This window comes from Oncorhynchus keta, chromosome 19, assembly GCF_023373465.1.
Source record: "Oncorhynchus keta strain PuntledgeMale-10-30-2019 chromosome 19, Oket_V2, whole genome shotgun sequence".
In the NCBI taxonomy this organism is placed as follows: domain Eukaryota; kingdom Metazoa; phylum Chordata; class Actinopteri; order Salmoniformes; family Salmonidae; genus Oncorhynchus; species Oncorhynchus keta.
This window is the reverse complement of record NC_068439.1, coordinates 24,076,215-24,099,091: the sequence shown is the minus strand read 5'-3', so window position 1 is coordinate 24,099,091 and position 22,877 is coordinate 24,076,215. Positions and strand designations below refer to the sequence as shown.

At 42.5% G+C, this 22,877-nt stretch overlaps 1 protein-coding gene across 2 annotated transcripts; it reads right to left on the bottom strand.

Moving 5' to 3' along the window:
• Nucleotides 1–1,168: 1,168 nt before the first annotated feature.
• On the bottom strand, nucleotides 1,169–18,706 carry slc9a1b (solute carrier family 9 member A1b). 2 transcript variants are annotated; one of them, XM_052470063.1, is made up of 13 exons: nucleotides 18,042–18,705; nucleotides 13,825–14,058; nucleotides 12,886–13,112; nucleotides 10,385–10,635; nucleotides 9,974–10,191; nucleotides 9,584–9,783; nucleotides 8,568–8,657; nucleotides 7,022–7,092; nucleotides 6,670–6,837; nucleotides 5,976–6,072; nucleotides 5,615–5,740; nucleotides 5,081–5,156; nucleotides 1,169–4,014 (listed from the first exon to the last, which is right to left on the bottom strand). In XM_052470063.1, exons 1-13 carry the CDS (start codon nucleotides 18,295–18,297, stop codon nucleotides 3,758–3,760), a joined length of 2,271 nt encoding a protein of 756 aa, XP_052326023.1. In that variant the 5' UTR covers nucleotides 18,298–18,705; the 3' UTR covers nucleotides 1,169–3,757. The 2 variants fall into 2 exon arrangements, with proteins under 2 accessions (XP_052326023.1, XP_052326024.1); XM_052470064.1 differs by having other exon boundaries at nucleotides 3,849–4,006; nucleotides 18,042–18,706.
• Nucleotides 18,707–22,877: the final 4,171 nt, after the last annotated feature.

The following is a 22,877-nucleotide window of genomic DNA, read 5'->3' as shown; positions in this document are numbered from 1 at the left end:
ACAATTAATTTGAGAAACAGTATAAAAACAGTTTAAAATCCCACTGTGGTTGTATTAGACTGCATAATTGCATTGAGGGCATACAGTGCCTTCAGAAAGTATTCATACCCCTTGACTTGTTCCACATTTTGTTGTTACAGCCTGAATTCAAATAGAAAGATTTTTTTTCACCCATCTACACTCAATACCCCATAGCGACAAAGAGAAAACATGTTTTTAGACATTTTTGCCAATGTATTGAAAATGAAATACAGACATATCTAATTTGCATAAGTATTCACACCCCTGAGTCAATACTTTGTAGAAGCACCTTTAGCAGCGATGACAGCTATGAGTCTTTTCACTCTAAAATGTGCAGTTTGTCACACAACACAATGCCACATATGTTTCAAGTTTTGAGGAAGCGTGCAATTGGCATGCTGACTGCAGGAATGTCCACCAGAGCTGTTGCCAGATAATTTAATGTTAATTTCTCTACCATAAGCCGCCTCCAACATTGTTTTGGAGAATTTGGCAGTACGTCCAACCGGCCTCACAACCGCAGACCACATGTATGGCGTCATGTGGGTGAGCAGTTTGCTGACGTCAACTTTGTGAACAGAGTGCCCCCATGGTGACAGTGGGGATATGGTAATGGCAGGCATAAGCTACGGACAACGAACACAATTGCATTTTAGCAATGGCAATTTGATGCACAAAAATACCGTGACGAGATCCTGAGGTCCCATTGTGAGACCCATTTTGTAAGGTATCTGTGACCAACAGATGCATATCTGAATTCCCAATCATGGGAAATCAATAGATTAGGGCCTAATGAATTTATTTAAATTGACTGATTTCCTCATATGAACTGTAACTCAGTAATATCAATTAATTTTGCATGGTGCATTTATATTTTTGTTCAGTATAGTAATACAATTGCAAAATCTTCTCTCTGCCCCATGGCAAAAAGTGTAGAATTGCAGCAAACTTGCTTTAAAACTGCAACATTTTCTCTAATGCCTATGGAAAAATATGTTGAATTACAGGAAATGAACTCTTAAACTTCTCTCTGCTGTCAAGAGGAGGGCTGCACAAATGTTTAGCTAGCAAGGCGGGAGGGTGGGGCCCTCCAATAAAATGTCACTTACTCACCGTCTTTCTCTCACTAACCCACTCTTAATTTCACTTCAATTTAAGGTCTTTATTGGCATGGGAAACATATGTTAACAATGCCAAAGCAAATGAAGTAGATAATAAACAAAAGTACAATAAACAATTAAACATTACACTCACAAAAGTTCCAAAAGAATAAAGACATTTCAAATGTCATATGTGCAAATAGTTACAAAAGGTAACTATAGGTAAAAGTACAAAAGGGAAAATCAATAAACATGAGTTGTATTTAAAATGGTGTTTGTTCTTCACTGGTTGCCCTTTTCTTGTGGCAACAGGTCACATATCTTGCTGCTGTGATGGCACACTGTAGTATTTCACCAAATAGATATGGGATTTTATCAAAATTGGGTTAGTTTTCAATTTGTGGGTATGTGTAATCTTTTTATTTTTTTTATTTATGGGGGAAATGTCTAGTATGGTCATACATTTCGCAGGAGGTGTCACGTTCTGACCTTTATTTCCTTTGTTTTGTCATTATTTAATATGGTCAGGGCGTGAGTTGGGTGGGCAGTCTGTTTGTTTTTCTATGTTTTGGGGTATATCTATGTTTCGGCCTAGTATGGTTCTCAATCAGAGGCAGGTGTCATTAGTTGTCTCTGATTGAGAATCATACTTAGGTAGCCTGGGTTTCACTGTGTGTTTGTTGGTGATTGTTCCTGTCTCTGCACCAGATAGGACTGATTGGGTTTTTTCCACATTTCTTGTAGTCAGTTGTTCATGTGTACCTTAACGTATTAAAAAGAATCATGGACACTGACCATGCCGCATATTGGTCCTCTGATGCTTTTCACCTCTCCTCTTCGGAAGCAGAGGAAATCCCTGACAGGAGGTTAGAAAGTGCAGCTCAGTTTCCACCTAATTTTGTGGGCAGTGTGCACATAGCCTGTCTTATCTTGAGAGCCAGGTCTGCCTATGGCGGCCTTTCTCAATACCAAGGCTATGCTCACTGAATCTGTACATAGGCAAAGCTTTCCTTAATTTTGTGTCAGTCACAGTGGTCAGGTATTCTGCCACTGTGTATTCTCTGTTTAGGGCCAAATAACATTCTAGTTTGCTCTGTTTTTTGGTAAATTATTTCCAATTTGTCAAGTAATTATCTTTTTGTTTTCTCATATGGTTGGGTCTAATTTTGTTGCTGTCCTGGGGCTCTGTGGGGTGTGTTTGTGAACGGAGCCCCAGGACCAGCTTGCTTAGGGGGCTCTTCTCCAGGTTCATCTCTCTGTAGGTTTGGGAATCGCTTCCTTTTAGGTGGTTGTAGAATTTAACGGCTCTTTTCTGAATTTTGATAGAGTGTATCGGTCTGCTCTGCATGCATTTATTTGGTGTTTTACGTTGTACACACAGGATATTTTAGTCTCAATTTGGTGTTTGTCCCATTTTGTGAATTCTTGGTTGGTGAGACCCCAGACTGCCGAACCATGAAGGGCAATGAGTTCTATTACTGATCCAAGCATTTTTTGCCAGATCCTAATTGATATGTCAAATTGTATGTTATTTTTAATAGCACATGCTCGCAGCTTTGTGGAAGTTACTTGTGACGCTGATGTTTAGGTCAGTATAGTTTGTGTGCTCTAGGGCAACAGTGTCTAGATGAAATTTGTATTTGTGGTCCTGGCAACTGGCCCTTTCTCTCTCTCATCAATTTCAGGCTTTGGCTACATACTGACCCCTGATGGCAGTATATCTTTATTTTACCACATCTCACTTAATGTCCAACAAAATATTAGTATTTTATGAGCACTTTATTGTTAAACTCAGTCATGAAGTCATCTTAATTTCTGATGCATATTATCTGTAAAGCTTGTTTTACCTCTCAGTACAAACTGCTAACAATTCAACCCATTTCAAATAGGCCTGCATTGTCTTTCTTATAAAAAATTATTCAACTTGGCAACTTCCTTTTTTTAGACAATCATATAAGTCTAAATGGATTTTGACAGCTTCAGACCCAAATACAGTGGAGACAAGGCATGAGTGCGATTACTTTGAGTGATATGCAATCTATTTTGCTACTTGCTTCCAATGAAAAGGCTTTTTATCCAGTCAAAAGACATACTGGAAATTGCAATTGTATTTATATAGTTACCAGGAGTGTGTTTTCTGGCTGCTAAGGGTAGTTGGCCAGCTACCCTGTGATGCAGTCCCTGAGAAAACATATTTAATATTCATGCGAATAAAGTGAATGAGAAGCACTATCATGTGAAAACGTATTAAGACAGAAGTGCTGACAAACACCTACATTTCTCTCTCTAAAAGGAAGCTGTGATTTTACATAACGAAAAAACATTTAAAAAATATCTGAAACACAAATCTTGACTCATGATTTCATGATATTGAAAAATTGGTACGTGAACCTTTGGCAAATTATTCACATTATATTACATCAAAAATACCAAAGAACAAGGACATGAGAAATACAACAACAACGGCACAGAGATAAATTAGAAATGTCCTTCGATACATGAGATACTTTGAGATGTTGCCATAGAAAAATCTCCATCTCATACAAGTAAGTGCCAGAGGAGAATTAAGGAGCTTCTGAAATAGTGGAATCCGATTATTCTCCTCATTTGAAGCGCTATAGTTTAAAAGATGTTCTTTAACAGGACATGAAGGGATCGTCGTCTTCCTTGTCTTTATTGGGACCGGGGTCACTAAGACATCGTGCTAGTCTCTGGTAGTCCAGCTCGCCCTGGTGGTTGTCTGACACATTACCCCTGGGTCCTTTTATGTCTGCTTTCAGGCTAGGCCTCTTGGGTACCTCCTCCTCTAGGCTGACAGCGTCAGGTGTGCTGGGAGGGGAAGGCTGCTCAAAGTGGACAGTAGGGAAACTGTCAGCACTGAAAACCTGGTTGTCTTGAAGAAAGAAGGTATTATTAACCAGAGCTGGCCCGCAAATAGTTGTATTTTGTAGTTTATTTTAAAATACCTACTTTTCAAATACTCAAGGTAGTCAAATATAGTTAACTAAAAGGCAACTAGTCTCTTTGATATTCAAATACAGGTTTCAGAAAAACCAATAATATTTGGAAGTATTTTGAATACATCTCAGAAAACCAAATAATAAAAATCTATTTGAATATTATTGAACATTATTTAAAATTCTTTATTTGGTGGCTTCCCAAGTATTTGATTAAGAACCAAAAAACTACAACAGTTAGTTGAAATAGTCTAAATATATGATCAATAACACATGGTTTAGAGGGCTCTTAAATATGAATCTTAATACTGCCTATAGCCTCGAGTTGAATACGAGGGACATCGAATCTCAACATTACAGTAGACCAATTTTTCAGCTCCAAAATGACAAACAAATATATGTTCATAATGAGTGAGACGTAAGGTAGAGTAACACTTGACATCAACTTCTTATACATGTGTAGTAACTTTGATTATTACAATAGCAACATTGTTGATACCTAACTTTGGAAATTGCTTTATAATTGCACAATAATGGAGGTATTACATAAGTGGAATAAGTAAATCACTATTCCTTGTGTACAGTAGTTACAAAAACTCAGCTCATTGCTACATTTAGAAAAGTAGTCATTTTTGGGAATCTGTATATTTGAAGTAACTATTTGTTTCCCTCAAAAAAATGGTTACTTTCCACACAGCATAATTAGAACTAGTTATCCCAGGTCTGTTATCAACACTTACGTTACAAATCTGAACTCTTTTTACTGCATATTTATATTGAATATAACAACATAATATGGATATATACAGGGGCACGTTTTTTAGGAATTATAACCGTTTCAGTGACAGACAGAAGCAACAAGGCACAAAACAGAAGAAAATTGTCAGAAACAGGGAGGTACTATCTGAACTCAGTCCAATAAGAAATACTTGTTTTCATTCTACAATATTGTGCTGCGGTGTGCCCTGATGAATACGACCCAGGTGTGTTAGACTGACAGACCTGATTCAAACCTGACTCGCCTGACTCCAGGCCGAGGTGACTCCCGGTTGGCTGGAACAGTGAGGTAGTGGCTCATCTGCAGAAACAATATTGTTACAACGTCAATATGCTTCATTATTGCAATGAGGCAAAATCTCTGCAAGGTTGGAGACATAGCCGTGGTCAAGAAAGAACACTGGACTGGGGTCTATTCCAAACACTGACCCTCCCTCTCCATCACACCGACCCTCCCTCTCCATCACACCGACCCTCCCTCTCCATCACACTTACCCTCCCTCTCCATCACACTTACCCTCCCTCTCCATCACACTTACCCTCCCTCTCCATCACACTTACCCTCCCTCTCCATCACACTTACCCTCCCTCTCCATCACACTTACCCTCCCTCTCCATCACACTTACCCTCCCTCTCCATCACACTTACCCTCCCTCTCCATCACACTTACCCTCCCTCTCCATCACACTTACCCTCCCTCTCCATCACACTTACCCTCCCTCTCCATCACACTTACCCTCCCTCTCCATCACACTTACCCTCCTCTCCATCACACTGACCCTCCTCTCCATCTCCATCTTCGTCTTCCGTAGGCGCACCTCGCTCACGTTGTCCTCCTCATCGGCATCAAACAGAGTGTGTCTGCTGTAGGATCTGCTGCGCATCTGGGGAAACAAGGAACTGGATGTGAAAATGGTGTTGCTTGGTGCCCGGGGATAATAGCTAAGAGAAACTGTAACAGAGCTGTCTGCACATAAAGAGACATCATACGTTACTCTAAAAAAAGAGGCATGGCGGGTATGACTGTGTGCATATTCTGTTTTTCTATCTTCCTCAGGTGGCAAACCTAATCCCCCTTCAGACATTCAATTTCAACCAAATTCCTTTATTATAACTGACTTTTTGCTTGTTGTTCTGCAGGTTGGCCCTCAGGATCCTTCTGATCTCTTCCTCCCGTTTCTTAGAGACCCGTGGAATCGCTCTGGGCTGGATGTTCCTTGGGAGACACAGATCAAAGATATGACCAAAATTGCCATCACACCACAGTCACGAACAGACAGGTCACTTGTAGCCTAGTTCAAGGTCGGTTTGTACGGTCTTGCCAACTCCTGTCACACCGCATGACAGATCTGGGACTAGGTTAAGGATCTAACAGAGTACCACATGTGTACATGTACACACAGCAGTGTTCTAGAACATTGGACTGTTGCCTTTAAAACTTTTCAAATTCTCAGTGCAGCTCAAGCTATTTCTTCAACTGTCAACACATTCAACACAAATGGATAGAGGATGTGTACCAGAGACACGTTGGTTGGGAATTGTGGGGAGGTGCGCATTCAGGCTGTGTGTCCACCGCAGATGGTGGTCTGAAAGCTGCGTAGCTATGTCACAATGGGACGCTGGACGATCGGGTCCTAGCGTCTGTAGACTATGATTTAAGCTTAAGCCAACAGTGGCCTCTGGTGGAGAGGAACGGATTTGGACAGTAATGGGCCCTTACTCTTACTGCACAGATGATATGTACAAAGGACAGGTTGCACTCCAGGGGTTAAAAATAAGTATATCCTAAACAGAAATAGGAGGCAATACTTACTGCATGGAGATGGTGGAGGGCAGAACTGAGGGCAGCTGGCCACTCTCCACCATCATAATAGCCTGCTTCAGCTCCATCTTGCGGTAGAAGGCGATCAACTCAGGCTCCTTAAAGTTCTCGCCCGCTATAAGCCACCTCTTCACGTAGGTCTTGTTGAAGCGGTTAAGCCTGATATGAGGAGTAGAGGAATGGAAAGAGGGAAAAACAGAACGAAAAGGAGATGGATGGAGAGAGGGATCGAAATAGAGATAAAGAGGAAGAGTTCATGTGAAGAATAAAATGGCTGATTTATTCCCCAAAACGATATCAATCCTTTTAATATGTTTATTTCACAGTGGCATGGGATCCATACTTCTCCTTCCAGTGATAATGCCCATAATGTCCACAGACACCCTCAACTCCTGTGAGGAGATGGTCCAGGAACTAAGAGAGAAAATTAGGTGTTTACAAAGTCTCTGATTAACCATGCATTTAATTTAGTGTAATATGTAAGGACCCATACTACAGTATAATAATACTGCTTGTCACCCATGTGTAATATCTAGTGGACAGATGTACGGTTGAAGTCGGAAGTTTACATACACTTAGGTTGTAGTCATTAAAACTTGTTTTTCAACCACTCCAGAAATTTCTTGTTAACAAACTACAGTTTTGGCAAGTCGGTTAGGACATCTACTTTGTGCAAGCCATGTCATTTTCCAACAATTGTTGACAGATTATTTCACTGTATCACAATTCCAGTGGGTTAGAAGTTTACATACACTAAGTTGAATGTGCCTTTAAACAGCTTGGAAAATTCCAGAAAATTATGTCATGGCTTTAGAAACTTCTGATCGGCTAATTGATATAATTTGTGTCAATTGGAGGTGTACCTGTGGATATATTTCAAGGTCTACCTTCAAACTCAGCGTCTCTTTGCTTGACATCATGGGAAAATCTAAAAAAATTTAAAAAAATCAGCCAAGACCTCAGAAAAAAATCCAGACTACGGTTTGCAACTGCACATGCGGACAAAGATCATACTTTTTGGAGAAATGTCCTCTGGTCTGATGAAACAAAAATAGAACCGTTTGGCCATAATGAACTTCGTTATGTTTGGAGGACAAAGGGGGAGGCTTGCAAGCCAAATAACTCCATACCAACCACGAAGCACGGGGGTGGCAGCATCAGGTTGTGGGGGTGCTTTGCTGCAGGAGGGATTGGTGCACTTCACAAAATAGATGGCATCACGAGGGAGGAAAATTATGTGGATATATTGAAGCAACATCTCAAGACATCAGTCAGGAAGTTAAAGCTTGGTTGCAAATGGGTCTTCCAAATGGACAATGACCATAAGCATACTTCCAAATTTGTGGCAAAATGGCTTAAGGACAACAAATTCAAGGTATTGGAGTGGCCATCACTAAGCCCTGACCTCAATCCCATAGAAATGTTGTGTGGCAGAACTGAAAAGTGTGCGCGAGCAAGGAGGCCTACAAACCTGACTCAGTTACACCAGCTCTGTCAGGAGGAATGGCCCACAATTCACCCAACTTAGTGGGAAGCTTGTGGAAGGCTACCCGAAACATTTGACCCAAGTTAAAGAATTTAAAGGCAATGCTACCAAAACCTAATTGAGCGTATGTAAACTTCTGACCCACTGGGAATGTGATGAAAGAAATAAAAGCTGAAATAAATCATTCTCTACTGTTATTCTGACATTTCACATTTTAAAATAAAGTGGTGATCTAACTGACCTAAGACAGGGAATTTTTACAATAATTAAATGTCAGGATTTACAAAAAACTGAGTTTAAATGTATTTGGCTAAGGTGTATGTAAACTTCCGACTTCAACTGTACGTAACATAAATAGGTGATGCTGCTACGCAAGATTTTGGTTCTGGGATTCCGAGATTACCTCTGTGTGAATCTCCTCATTGATGGAAGGCTTGCTCTCCTTCTTCTTCTTCACAGCAAGTAGCTCAACCAAGGGCCTGATTGTCATACCCTGAAAACACCCAGAAAAGCAGTAGTTAGTTGTAAAGTGAACCTTGTCTAAACAAGCAGGTCAAAGTGTTCCATTTCACTTTTTCAGAGATTTACAGTAACATTTTGGAGCAAAGTCAAGGAATGTTTGAACTTCAGAGCAGGGGTGTCAAAACTTATTCCATGGAGGGGCAAACATCTGTTGATTTTTGTTATTTCCTTGAATTTCAACACCCAGACAACCAGGTGTGGGAAGTTCCTAACTAATCAGTAACCTTAATTGCTCAATCAAGAACAATGGATGATCAAAAACCTCCAGACACTCGACTCCACATGGAATGAGTTAGACACCTACGCTTTAGGGCAGTGTTTCCCAACTCCAGTACCTCCAACAGCAGTGAGGTAAAGTACTTAAAGAAAAGTACTACTCAAGTCATTTGTACTTCACAATTTCTATTTTTGAAAACTTTTACTTCATTACATTCCTAAAGAAAATAATTTTCTTTTTACTCAATACATTTTCCCTGACACCCAAAAGTACTCATTACATTTTGAAATGCTTAGCAGGACAGGAAAATTGTCCAATTCATACACTTATCAGGAGAATATCCCTGGTCATACTTGCTGCCTCTGATCTGGCAGACTCACTAAACACAAATGCTTTGGAGTATGCCCCTGGTTATCCATAAATAAATAAAAATGGGAGAAAATTGGTTTGCTTCATATAAGGAATTGTATATTATTTATACTTATACTTTTGATACTTAAGTATATTTTAGAAATTACATTTACCTTTCATACTTAAGTACATTTAGACCCAAATACTTTTAGACTTTCACTCAAGTAGTATTTTACTGGGTGACTTTCACAAAAAAAAGTGTACTGTTGGGGTTACTGGAGGTGTTGGGAAGCACTGCTTTAGAGCATCATTCAGATTATCTGCCTCACCTGCACAAACACAGTAAAGAAAATGACAGTGATGATTGCCGTCAGGAACAAGTTCCTCATTTGGTGACTATTTGACAGCAGGTATCCCAGGGAGAAAGCTATGGCCCCTCGCAGGCCACCGTAGGCCACAATGAACTGGTCCTTTTTGGTCAACTTGACAATACGGAATTTGTTTATGATGAATGTAAGGCCAATCACACCTGTAATACACAGACAGATAAAATAAATACATTTTTCCCCAAGTATAAATGAAACGGATTAAAAAAGTTATACTTTAACGTTAGTGTATTTACATTTTGTTTTTTTAACATTTTATTCCACATTTATGTCATCTGTTTCACTAACTTTTATGGAAATCTTTAAAGACTTAGCATTTTGCATAATACTGACCCAGTACTCTTGACACCAGACAGAGGATGACGGTGGTGATGACGAAGGTCCAGTTCCAGGCATGCGGCCCTGCCACCGTGGACACGCCCAGGAAGATGAAGATGAGTGTCTCGCTCACGCTGCTCCACATCTTCAGGAAGTACTTGATGGTGGTGTAGGACTTGTGGGATATGTTGGCCTCCACATAGGGCCGCATCACAACCCCACATGCTATCAAACTACGGAAGGTAGTACAAGACAATTTTCATTGTGACTTCATGTTCATTTGTCAGTTCAACTTATAGCATGATGTACTACAGTAACCATAATGCTCCATGTAACATACTGAAGCCAACCGAATGGTGTCCCGTCTCCTTAATGTCCCATCTCCCAAATCAATACACATCTGTTCTCTGTCAAATAGCTACTTACGCCATGATACCAGAGAGATGGAACATCTCGGAGGAAAGGTAGGCCATGTAGCTGTATAGGAAGACGAAAAGGGGTTCGATGACGCGGGTGTGAGAGGTGAAACGAGAGGTGAAGGCTGCCAAGAAGCCGTATATGGCCCCCACCAGGACCCCTCCTAGGGACACCACGAAGAAACACACCACGCCTAGGAACACATCCAATACAGTGACCGTCCCCACTTTGGAGAACTCCTCAAACAGGTTGTACAGAACCTGCATGGGGGGACGAAGGAGGGGTCAGTGGAAATTCGCAGAGATGTGTTTGTGAGTCCCAAATGGCACCCTACATAAGGGATAGTGTGCCATTTGGGACACTAGATTGTATCCCAAATGGCACCCTGACTATATGTCCAGGAAATAGCCATATTCAATCAACTAGATTTAGCTATAGTTGTCGATTTGATTCTGCTTCACGTTATCCTTGATCAGGCTTGATTTCAAGCCAAGGGTCCTCTAACCACTACACCAGTATATCCCTACACCCGTGTTATATGCTGAGACACATTATCCATTTGCTTCACGTTACCTATTGGTTGAATGGTAACATGATTATACATGGTACGCAAACAACATGTGGACTATCTATATGGTATCCTTCAGACAAGCTCAAGATACTAGGGTCCGAGTCACAAATGGTACCCTAGTCCTAGTATATAGTGAACTACTTTTGACTAGTAGTAGTTAAACTATGTAGGGAATAAGGTGCCATTTGGGATGCACCCTAGCTGGCATCAGCCCCTCTCAGCTCTTCAGTCTTTTGGAACACTGAGGCCATTATCACCGCCAGGCAGTAAATACCCTCCCATTGCTTTACTGCTCCATTAAACCAACATCCTGTTTGGGTGATAGCTGAATCAGTGGTCCGGTTTGGCATAGTCAGAACCATTTGGCTGAGTAATATCTACACCTGCCAAAAGCACCTAAACTGCTATTAATAGATGTTTACGCATACAGTGAGCCGGTGAGTGAGCCACAGTCAAATGCCATCTACACTATATGACCAAAAGTATGTGGACACCTGCTCGTCGAACATCTCACTCCAAAATCATGGGCATTAATATGGAGTTCTTCCCCCCCCTTTGCTGCTATAACAGCCTCCACTCTTCTGGGAAGGCTTTCCACTAGATGTTGGAACATTTCTGCGGGGACTTGCTTCCATTCAGCTACAAGAGCATTAGTGAGGTCGGGCACTGATGTTGGGCGATTAGGCCTGGTTCACAGTTGGTGTTCTAATTCATGCCAAAGGTGTTCGATGGGGTTGAGGTCCGGGCTGTGTAGGCCAGTACTTCCACAACAATCTCAACAAACCATTTTCTGTATGGACCTCGCTTTGTGCATGGGGGCATTGTCATGCTGAAACAGGAAAGGGCCTTCCCCAAACTGTTGCCACAAAGTTGGAAGCACTTTACAGTTAGCACTATGCATTTGGGCAGATATCTGGGTTTGGTGGATGCCAGGAGAACGCTTCGTTCGTCGGACTACCAGATGGTGAAGCGTGATTCATCACTCCAGAGAACGTGTTTCCACTGCTCCAGAGACCAAAGGCGTCAAGCTTTACACCCCTCCAGCCGATGCTAGGCATTGCACATGGAACTCGTAGTGAGTGTTGCAAACGAGGACAGATGATTTTTATGCGCTACACACTTCAGCACTTGCCGATCCCGTTCTGTGAGCTTGTGTAGTCTACCACTTTGCGGCTGAGCCGTTGTTGCTCCTAGACGTTTTCACTTCACAATAACAGCACTTACAATTGACCGGGGCAGCTCTAGCAGGGCAGAAGTTTAACTAACTGACTTGTTGTAAAGGTTGCATCCTATGGCGGTGCCATGTTGAAAGTCACTGAGCTCACCAGTAAGATCATTCTACTGCCAATGTTTGTCTATGGAGATTGCATGGCGGTGTGCTCAATTTTATATACCTGTCAACAACGAGTGTGGCTGAAATAGCCAAATCCCAAAATTTGAAGGGGTGTCCACATACTTTTGTATATATTGTGTACCTTACAGTTAGCCGCTAGCAGAGAGGAAAGTGCTCCATCATGGTTAATAGAAAATGGATTATGCTCATTCTCCTCAGCTGTGAGAACACTGGCTGCCTGTTAAGCGGGGTGGCTGGTGGCGTTAGCCACGGGTCTGGAAATGAACACTAAATTTACACAGCTGGCATTGGAATAAAGTAACAAAACAGCTCCTGTCATGTTAACTTGAGTTGATGGAAACAAGCAAACATTGTACACAGAAAGAGAAATGCAGCAACTGCGTGAACTAACAGTATCACCCCAAATAAAATTTGGCCTCAAATTTGATTTGTCCCCACTGTGACAAATGACCCCGATGAAGGCGAAGGGCCGAAGCACGCTGGTTTTATCAATCCACTGCCCATAAATAGTTTCTGAATTTCCTCTTGGAAGCACAGTTTTCTACTCAATTCATGCACCTTGGTTGGAAAACTCTTAACACTCACCACTGTGACAGCATCATTGAGAAGGGACTCCCCAAACACCAGGATGTGAACCAACTCGTTGATCTGGATCTCTTCAAACACAGCCAGCACGGCCACGGGGTCCACGGCCGACACGATGGAGCCGAAGAGCAGGCAGGCCAGCAGGTCAACTCCGCTCAGACCGACGCTCTCGATCTGGCACAAGGCGTACAGCAAGCCCCCCATAAAGAAGGCGTTCCACAGGGTACCTAGAAAGAGAATGGCCGTGTCCTAATACCTGTACTTGCATTCTAAATAGTAGGCATTTTGGGTATGAAGGAAAAACATACTTTTATAGTATGTGAAATTTTGAACACTTTAAATGCCAGCTCATTTTGGCTTTTCATCTAGTAGAATTCGCTGCACAATATTGAGGAAGAGAATGGTCTTTCGAGACCCACATGTGTTTGACAACAGCTGATAATCAGCTGAGGGGATGCGCCGCACCAAAATGAACAAATTGCGGGAATCAACACAATTGCGCATTAGATGAGGCATTCTCAGTAGGAGGAGCTTAGTATGCTGATATTTATTGCTGCCTGCATTAGTTTTTAAACAGTACGTTCTAAACAGTATGTAGTATGATTAGTATACACAGTATGCAGTTTAAGTTAGTAGGCAAGCTAGATTTCGGACAATGGTTTATTTCACTAAAGTGACATTACATGGTATCAATACCAGCAAAGGCTAAATTATTGTATACAAATGACAATTTTCACAAGGGTAGTAGTAGTAGTTCACTAACCATGGCATGACAAGGAGTTTGACATTATAGCACAAACAGATCTGAGACCAGGCTAGGAAATGTGTTTGTGGCAGTTTAACTATATGATATAAATATGATAATATGAAAGTAGAAAATACATCTGTATACAAATTGCATTGGAGGGATAAAGTGCTTAGCAGTCAGTGCTTAGTTACCTATCACCGCAAACACCAAGATGGTGCCCACATTCTCTGTGAAGGGACGGATCGGCAGGAAGTAGCCAGCATCAAGGATGATGGGAGGGAGGAGGCACAGGAAGAAGAGCTGGGAATCCAGTACTGGGGGCTCTTCTCCAATCACCTTGATGAGCCCCCCCACTAGCAGCCCCACCACGATCAGCAGGCAGCTCTCTGGGACCACGGCAGACAGACGCGGAATCAGATGGAAACCTAAATGGGGAGACGAGGTAGTTAATGTTATTATAGAGACATATCTGTCTGCCGTACACCAGGGACCGTATTCATAAAGTGTCAGAGTAGGAGTGCTTATCTAGGATCAGGTCCCCCGTTTATGTAATCCTATTCATTATGATCTAAAAGGCAAAGCTGATCCTAGATCTTTTCGTTTTTTATTTATGAATACGGTTCTAGGTCAGTAGAAGGCAGTGGGTTCATTACTATGACATTGCTGTGTCCAGGCAAGAATGTGTGCAATTTCCTCCCTATGTTGATATAGCCTCTGTTGCAATTGCCTTCAGATGTGCAATACATTGTATAAAACAAACTGCCTGTAGAAGTAGATGTAGTTATTTTAAGTTTACAGTATACACGTACAGAGGTGCAACTTAACTCCCCCCACATTCTGAAATTGCACCCCCTAGCGGTTGAGTAGGCTGTTTGGAGTGTTTACCCGACTGGATAAAAAAGTATGTGTGTATATATATATATATAAAAAATACATTTACGTCCCCCCCACTTCTAAAACCAACGTTGTTCCCTTGTACACATATAACCACTTAATTATTGGATGAATGAAATGCTCTAAACAGTTAGTTGTGCATCAATGTCTGACAGTCTAAGCTCTCATAAAAAATGAAAAAGGCCTTTTTTTAGACCGCTATTTCAGGCAACACACAGGATGCTACTGCACAAGTTGCCAGTCATAGGTCAACCATGCTGGTGCTGCAACTGCAGATAACTTAAACCCAGATATACAGTGCCTTGCGAAAGTATTCGGCCCCCTTGAACTTTGCGACTTTTTGCCACATTTCAGGCTTCAAATATAAAGATATAAAACTGTATTTTTTTGTGAAGAATCAACAACAAGTGGGACACAATCATGAAGTGGAATGACATTTATTGGATATTTCAAACTTTTTTAACAAATCAAAAACTGAAAAATTGGGCGTTGAAAATTATTCAGCCCCTTTACTTTCAATGCAGCAAACTCTCTCCAGAAGTTCAGTGAGGATCTCTGAATGATCCAATGTTGACCTAAATGACTAATGATGATAAATACAATCCACCTGTGTGTAATCAAGTCTCCGTATAAATGCACCTGCACTGTGATAGTCTCAGAGGTCCGTTAAAAGCGCAGAGAGCATCATGAAGAACAAGGAACACACCAGGCAGGTCCGAGATACTGTTGTGAAGAAGTTTAATGACGGATTTGGATACAAAAATATTTCCCAAACTTTAAACATCCCAAGGAGCACTGTGCAAGCGATAATATTGAAATGGAAGGAGTATCAGACCACTGCAAATCTACCAAGACCTGGCCGTCCCTCTAAACTTTCAGCTCATACAAGGAGAAGACTGATCAGAGATGAAGCCAAGAGGCCCATGATCACTCTGGATGAACTGCAGAGATCTACAGCTGAGGTGGGAGACTCTGTCCATAGGACAACAATCAGTCGTATATTGCACAAATCTGGCCTTTATGGAAGAGTGGCAAGAAGAAAGCCATTTCTTAAAGATATCCATAAAAAGTGTTGTTTAAAGTTTGCCACAAGCCCCCTGGGAGACACACCAAACATGTGGAAGAAGGTGCTCTGATCAGATGAAACCAAAATTGAACTTTTTGGCAACAATGCAAAACGTTATGTTTGGCGTAAAAGCAACACAGCTCATCACCCTGAACACACCATCCCCACTGTCAAACATGGTGGTGGCAGCATCATGGTTTGGGCCTGCTTTTCTTCAGCAGGGACAGGGAAGATGGTTAAAATTGATGGGAAATGAATAGAGCCAAATACAGGACCATTCTGTAAGAAAACCTCATGGAGTCTGCAAAAGACCTGAGACTGGGACGGAGATTTGTCTTCCAACAAGACAATGATCCAAAACATAAAGCAAAATCTACAATGGAATGGTTAAAAAATAAACATATCCAGGTGTTAAAATGGCCAAGTCAAAGTCCATACCTGAATCCAATCGAGAATCTGTGGAAAGAACTGAAAACTGCTGTTCACAAATGCTCTCCATCCAACCTCACTGAGCTCGAGCTGTTTTGCAAGGAGGAATGGGGAAAAATGTCAGTCTCTCGATGTGCAAAACTGATAGAGACATACCCCAAGCGACTTACAGCTGTAATCGCAGCAAAAGGTGGCGCTACAAAGTATTAACTTAAGGGGGCTGAATAATTTTGCACGCCCAATTTTTCAGTTTTTGATTTGTTAAAAAAGTTTGAAATATCCAATAAATGTTGTTCCACTTCATGATTGTGTCCCACTTGTTGATTCTTCACAAAAAAATACAGTTTTAGATCTTTATGTTTGAAGCCTGAAATGTGGCAAAAGGTCGCAAAGTTCAAGGGGGCCGAATACTTTCGCAAGGCACTGTACATTTCTTAGGGCAAGTGGATACAAACAGGAGAACCATAGTACCACTCCAGTACCTCAAGGGTCTCCGCCTAATGTATGTCTGAGTCCTGGAATGTTATAATTTATTACATCTGGGATGGGCCAAGGGCGTGAAGCACAAAAACCCTACATAACTCACAAGAAGTTCTTGCAAGAAAGGCATTTCACTGTACTTGTGCGCGTGACATTAAAACTCATCAACAGTATGTATCCCCCAAGAGACACGCCATTCATTATAACAATAACTGAAGGATAAGGATATTGGGATATATTTATAGTGTAAATATTTCAGGACTAGAACACTGTTTGAAATTGGTATACTGCTGTATGTGCCACTGTATGCATCAGCCCCCACCAGCTCCTTTCCTCTTTCTGTTATCACAGAGTACAGAAGAGCAGGCTGGCCTTGAGGAGAGAGCTGCTGCTGCAGCAGATAAGTCCAAATCAGCTTCACTTATTGGGCTGGGCCAATGATAGACAGGGAGGGGAAAGCCCCACGGCCAATCACTATCTCGGCAAGCTGACTCAGAAATGACAACATGTACACGGAAGATCCCTTAATAGGGTGTGTCCCAAATGGCACCCTATTCCCTATATAGAGAATATGGTGCAATTTGGGACACAATGCTATGTGTATACGAAATACAATATGAAATATTTGTGTAGTGTGCATGTCTTTTTCTGAGATTAACAATAGCCTATTTTAAAAGTGAAAGTACAGTCACAGGAAATACATGCAGAACTAGCTACACCCCTAGCGACCCCCTACATCCCTTTAACTCTGGCAGGTCATGATAACAACTGCTCTCCTCACTCTCAGAATTTCCAACTCAAATGTTTGCCAAATCGTGCAGTATTTAATCCCCAAGTCTTCATTACACTAATCTCATGGAACTTCTGCATCTATTTCTAGTGGTGACTGGTGAGAGGGACAATTGCTTATAAAGTCCATGGTAAGATGCAGTGTCTCATGATCAAAAGTAGGGCTGGGACAATGGGTATGGCTGCAGCAACTTTTACTTATTGGTAATAGTATGGCTTCCAAGCCCAATCCTGTGCCACAAAGAACCAGAGAACGTTGTGCCCATAATACTGTGTAAAAACAGGCAGGGCGCAGGTCTCGAACCCTCGACCTTCTAGCCCGAGGTCCGGCGCGCTATCGACTGTGCCGCAAAAGCATGTTCGTGCGGCAGGGTCGATTTCCGCGCTTATAAACGTTTATAGTATCATCCCACTTCTACCACCAATTTCGCGATTAGGAACAAGGTCGGCAAGTCTAACTCATGTGTCCAAACTTCTTGGCAGGAACTGTAGTATGTTTATAACATTACATTCCTGTCTGAATTGACGAGTTGTAGAGTATTGCAATAATGTCCCTGTCTAAACGGGTCTGAAGCTTTCAATCAAGTTATCATACCCCCTGAGCAGACAGCTGCAGTGTCATGATGCATGACGCATTCTGACGTTGAGGGGTTTATACTGTGTCATATTAATCCATATCAATTAATGCAGCAGTGGGCATTCCCAATGTATCACGTTAACATCGTGACAAAAGCAAAGGCTGATACTCACCAAGTTTCATCAATAAGGCGAGGAGGATCCATAGCGCGATCTCAAAAGGCTTTCGTACGTGTTCGTAATTTACGGCAAGTACAGGAAATGCCTTTTTAGTATTTGTTATATTAGTTAAATGTGAGCCTTCAGTCCCATGCGATTGATATGCAGGGGCAGAGGCTTCAATAGGTAATCCAATGCCCACGAACACAACTAAAACTATTACCAGGAGATTCCTGCGACAGCCAGGAAAGGCACACGAGAATGCCGGCATTTCAAATATGTAAATGATTTATTCCGCTAGCTACTCCAAATCGTCATCCTCCATCAATGCGTCGGAGATGCAGGCAGAAATGAAGATGTAAGGGGAAGTGATGCTGGTGCCATGTTACTGCAGCTGGAGCTTGCACTTTTACGCAGTGCATGTACGGACATCATGCATAGAATATCACGGGTAAATGTAAAGAAACACCAGTAAAAAGCTCCCTGATGAATGAGAGTTAACGCCGGATTTGATGATGATTGTATTCCTCATTAAATGTTTGCGCAGTGTCGTCAAGCGTTGAAGTGTTCACTAATGTGAAAGGCGCAGCTGTTATGTATCAGGCGGAATATCAACTCCCGTTTGTGCCTCATGTCCTCTATTTGGGTTACATTGGCTGCAATCACACCTCAATGGTTCATACAACCAGCCCAATTCGGTTATTTTCTACTTCTGTGGTTGGCAACCAAAAATGTGCATTACCGCCACCAACTGGAGTGGAGTGTGAGGTCATTACAATTTGTGATACAAAAAGATGGACAAATTGCTACTCTTCTGCAATCTTGTCACCCCAAGTACTTCTCTGGAGCTTCCACCAGAACATATATTTTCTGTGATTTTACGGTCGGGCGTTATGGGCGGGCCTTAGGGGGCTACCACACCTTGTCCATCCAAATAAAATATTTAAACATTCATAATTTATTTGACAGAGACCCTTGGCCTACAATGGTCATGCACCGCAGAAATATAATTAACATAAGAAAAAAATCCCCATCAAAATCCGTCTGTTTTGGCTAGAGATACAGTTGAAGTCAGAAGTTTACATACACCTTAGCCAAATACATTTAAACTCAGTTTTTCACAATTCCTGACATTTAATCCTAGTAAAAAGTCCCTGTCTTAGGTCAGGTAGGATCACCACTTTATTTTAAGAATGTGAGATGTCAGAATGATAGTAGAGAATGATGTATTTCAGCTTTTATTTCTTTCATCACATTCCCAGTGGGTCAGACGTTTACATTCACTCAATTAGTATTTGATAGCATTGCCTTTAAATTGCTTGACTTGGGTCAAACGTTTCAGGTAGCCTTCCACAAGCTTCCTACAATAAGTTGGGTGAATTTTGGCCCATTCCTCCTGACAAAGCTGGTGTAACTGAGTCAGGTTTGTAGGCCTCCTTGCTGGCACATGCTTTTTCAGCTCTGCCCACACATTTTCTACAGGAGGTCAGGGCTTTGTGACAGCTACTGTTACGTTCCCCAGTTTATGTGTTGTAGTTTGTGTATTTGCATGTGTTTATTTCAGGAAATGGCTTCCTGAAATCCCTCAAGCAGCTGATTGGTCGACTCCATGGCTAATTGGAGAGCTGACCCCGCCCCCTCGTCAAGACGCAGCTGTCTCCAATTACCCATTCCTTCAGAAACTATATAAAAGCCAGTGTTCTGTTAAGGAGGGAGAGATTTGCTGGGATGTCATTGCAGAGAGATTTTGCTAGAGAGATTTTGCTAGAGAGATTTTGCTAGAGAGATTTTGCTAGAGAGATTTTGCTAGAGAGATTTTGCTAGAGAGATTTTGCTAGAGAGATTTTGCTAGAGAGATTTTGCTAGAGAGATTTTGCTAGAGAGATTTTGCTAGAGAGATTTTGCTAGAGAGATTTTGCTAGAGAGATTTTGCTAGAGAGATTTTGCTAGAGAGATTTTGCTAGAGAGATTTTGCTAGGAGTTGGTATGTTTTGTGAGTTTGTTGCTCAGATAGAGCTTATTTGATGTCCTTTGTTTCTTAGTTTGTTTGTGAAATTGTTTAATATTCTGTTTCATTTGTTCCCAGGGGGGAAGGGGAAGGCACCTAGGGAGTGCTTAGGCAAGAGGCCCGCGGGCATAGATATACCCGTAGCATATTCGCTGTCTAGGCACACTAGGTAAGACCTGGGCGGACCACCCCCTGTATTTTGGTTAGGGCACCAGGTGGTGCTAAATTAGGTAAGTCGTGGGTAGGCAGGTAAGCTAGGAGAGGGGGGGCTTTGAGATTTACTTTCTTTGCTTTGGTTCCGTCCAGCCCCTTTTCCTTTCCTCATATTACCATGTAAAGGAATAAAGTCCTTGTAAACGGTACCACATTCTGCCTGTTGTCATTCTTACTTGCACCTACAGTCCATACCTTTTTCACTTCACAGAGAGTTTAGTTGTAGCAGGGTGTTGCATTCCCTCTTCATAGAGGCGTGCGCAACAGCTACTCCAATACCATGACTTTGTTGTCCTTAGGCCATTTTGCCACAACTTTGGAAGTATGTTTGGGGTCATTGTCCATTTGGAAGACCCATTTGCGACCAAGCTTTAACTTCCTGACTGATGTCTTGAGATTCTGCTTCAATATATCCACATAATTTTCCTGCCTCATGATGCCATCTATTTTGTGAAGTGCACCAATTCCTCCTGCAGCAGGGCACCCACCCCCACAACGTGCTTCAGGGTTGGGATGGAGTTCTTCGGCTTGCAAGCCTCCCCGTTTTTCCTCCAAACATTATGGCATTATTATTATTATATTATTATTATTATGGCCAAACAGTTCTATTTTTGTTTCATCAGACTAGAGGACGTTTCTCCAAAAAGTACCATCTTTGTCCCCATGTGCAGTTACAAACCGTAGTCTGGCTTTTTTATGGTGGTTTTGGAGCAGTGGCTTCTTCCTTGCTGAGCGGCCTTTCAGGTTATGTCCATATATGACTCATTTTACTGTGTATATAGATAATTTTGTACCTGTTTTCTCCAGCATCTTCACGGGGTCCTTGGCTGTTCTGGAATTGATTTGCACATTTCGCACTAACATACGCTCATCTTTACGACACAACTCATTTCCTTCCTGAGTAGTATGACGGTTGCGTGGTTTCATGGTGTTTATACTTGCGTACTATTGTTTGTACAGATGAACGTGGTACCTTCAGGCGTTTGGAAATTGCTCCCAAGGATGAACCAGACTTGTGGAGGGCTACAATTTTTTTTTAACGAGGTCTTGGCTGATTTCGTTTGATTTTCCCATGATGTCAAGCAAAGAGCCACTGAGTTTGAAGGTAGGCCTTGAAATAAATCCACAGGTACACCCCAATTGACTCAAATGATGTCATTTGGCCCCCTGGTGGCCATGGGCAGGGTTAGGCACCCCTTTTCAGGGGGTCGGGCCCCCCTCCCTGGGTCATTGTCAGCCCTCTCTGGCCTTCTCCTCAATATCAATGGGGAAGGGAGCTGGCTCGCTGTAGTTGCGCCTCCTAGTTGCCTTGGCGAGCGTTCTAGACAGTCTCTGGGTTAGAGCTTTAACATCACCTATAAATGCAGACTGGACAAGTGTAATGAACATGTGTAAAAGTTACCATAACAAGCGTTCTAATCCCCTGTAATGCATACAGGACCAAATACCCCTGACTGCAGTGTGCAATTCGGGGCCGGGCTCAACTTTTGACCCCTCCCACTTTTTTTTGCCCCACACACTGAATACAAACACACGTTTGCGCAAGGCACATGTTGAATACAAACATATTTCATTTTTGAAGATCATAAGAAATATTATATGAAGTGGTACAAGCAGATGTGTTAACACTTTTTGTTTCATGCTATATTTGAGACAAGCTACTGATATTGTTGCAGTGAACAGTATGTACTGTTAAAATTGTGTTGATAAATGTTAGAACTTATTATATTATTTCATTGAGCATATATATTGAGCATATATATACTGTTACTACCTATCCTGATTTATAATGGTATTTACTTTCCTGATGAGAATGGAGGCTGAATATACCATATTGATGTGCTTTGTACATTAATTAAGTTATACCAGCTCCAGTAAAGAGATCAGAGACTCTGGTGACTTCTACGTCATCTTCACTAAACAACACAATTATCAATTGAAATAATTAACACAGCAGACAAAAACCAGGTTTGACCACTCCTCAAAAATGGCTTCACTCCTGCTCCTCAAAAGAGACAAAGACTTTTCTGTTGTGACAGTACCCCCCCAAAGGAGTGGACTCCAAACGCAAACCTGAACCTATAGGGCAGGGTCCGAGTGGGCATCTACTCTCGGTGGGGGCTCCGGTGCAGGACGCATACCCCGCTCCGCTTGAGGCACCCCTCACTTCGGTGGCGCCTCTGGTGCAGGGATCGTAGCCGGGACCTCCGGACCGTAGATCGTCGCTGCAGGCTCCGGACTTGGGACCCTCGCTGGAGGCTCCGGACTTGGGACCCTCGCTGGAGGCTCCGGACTGGGAACCGTCGCTGCAGGCTCCGGACTGGGGACCGTCGCTGGAGGCTCCGGACTGGGGACCGTGGCTGGAGGCTCCGGACTGGGGACCGTGGCTGGAGGCTCCGGACTGGGGACCGTCGCTGGAGGCTCCGGACTGGGGACCGTCGCTGGAGGCTCCGGACTGGGGACCGTGGCTGGAGGCTCCGGACTGGGGACCGTCGCTGGAGGCTCCGGACTGGGGACCGTCGCTGGAGGCTCCGGACTGGGGACCGTGGCTGGAGGCTCCGGACTGGGGACCGTCGCTGGAGGCTCCGGACTGGGGACCGTCGCTGGAGGCTCCGGACTGGGGACCGTGG

Coding starts and splice junctions, on each gene's coding strand:
- slc9a1b (XM_052470063.1), bottom strand. CDS start 18,297: ATGCCGGCATTCTCGTGTGCCTTTCCTGGCTGTCGCAGGAATCTCCTG. Junction 8,658..9,583: donor TCTTTACTGTGTTTGTGCAG/GTGAGGCAGATA, acceptor GGGTGTTTTCAG/GGTATGACAATCAGGCCCTT. Junction 5,157..5,614: donor TCAGTGTGATGGAGAGGAGG/GTAAGTGTGATG, acceptor TTGTTTCTGCAG/ATGAGCCACTACCTCACTGT.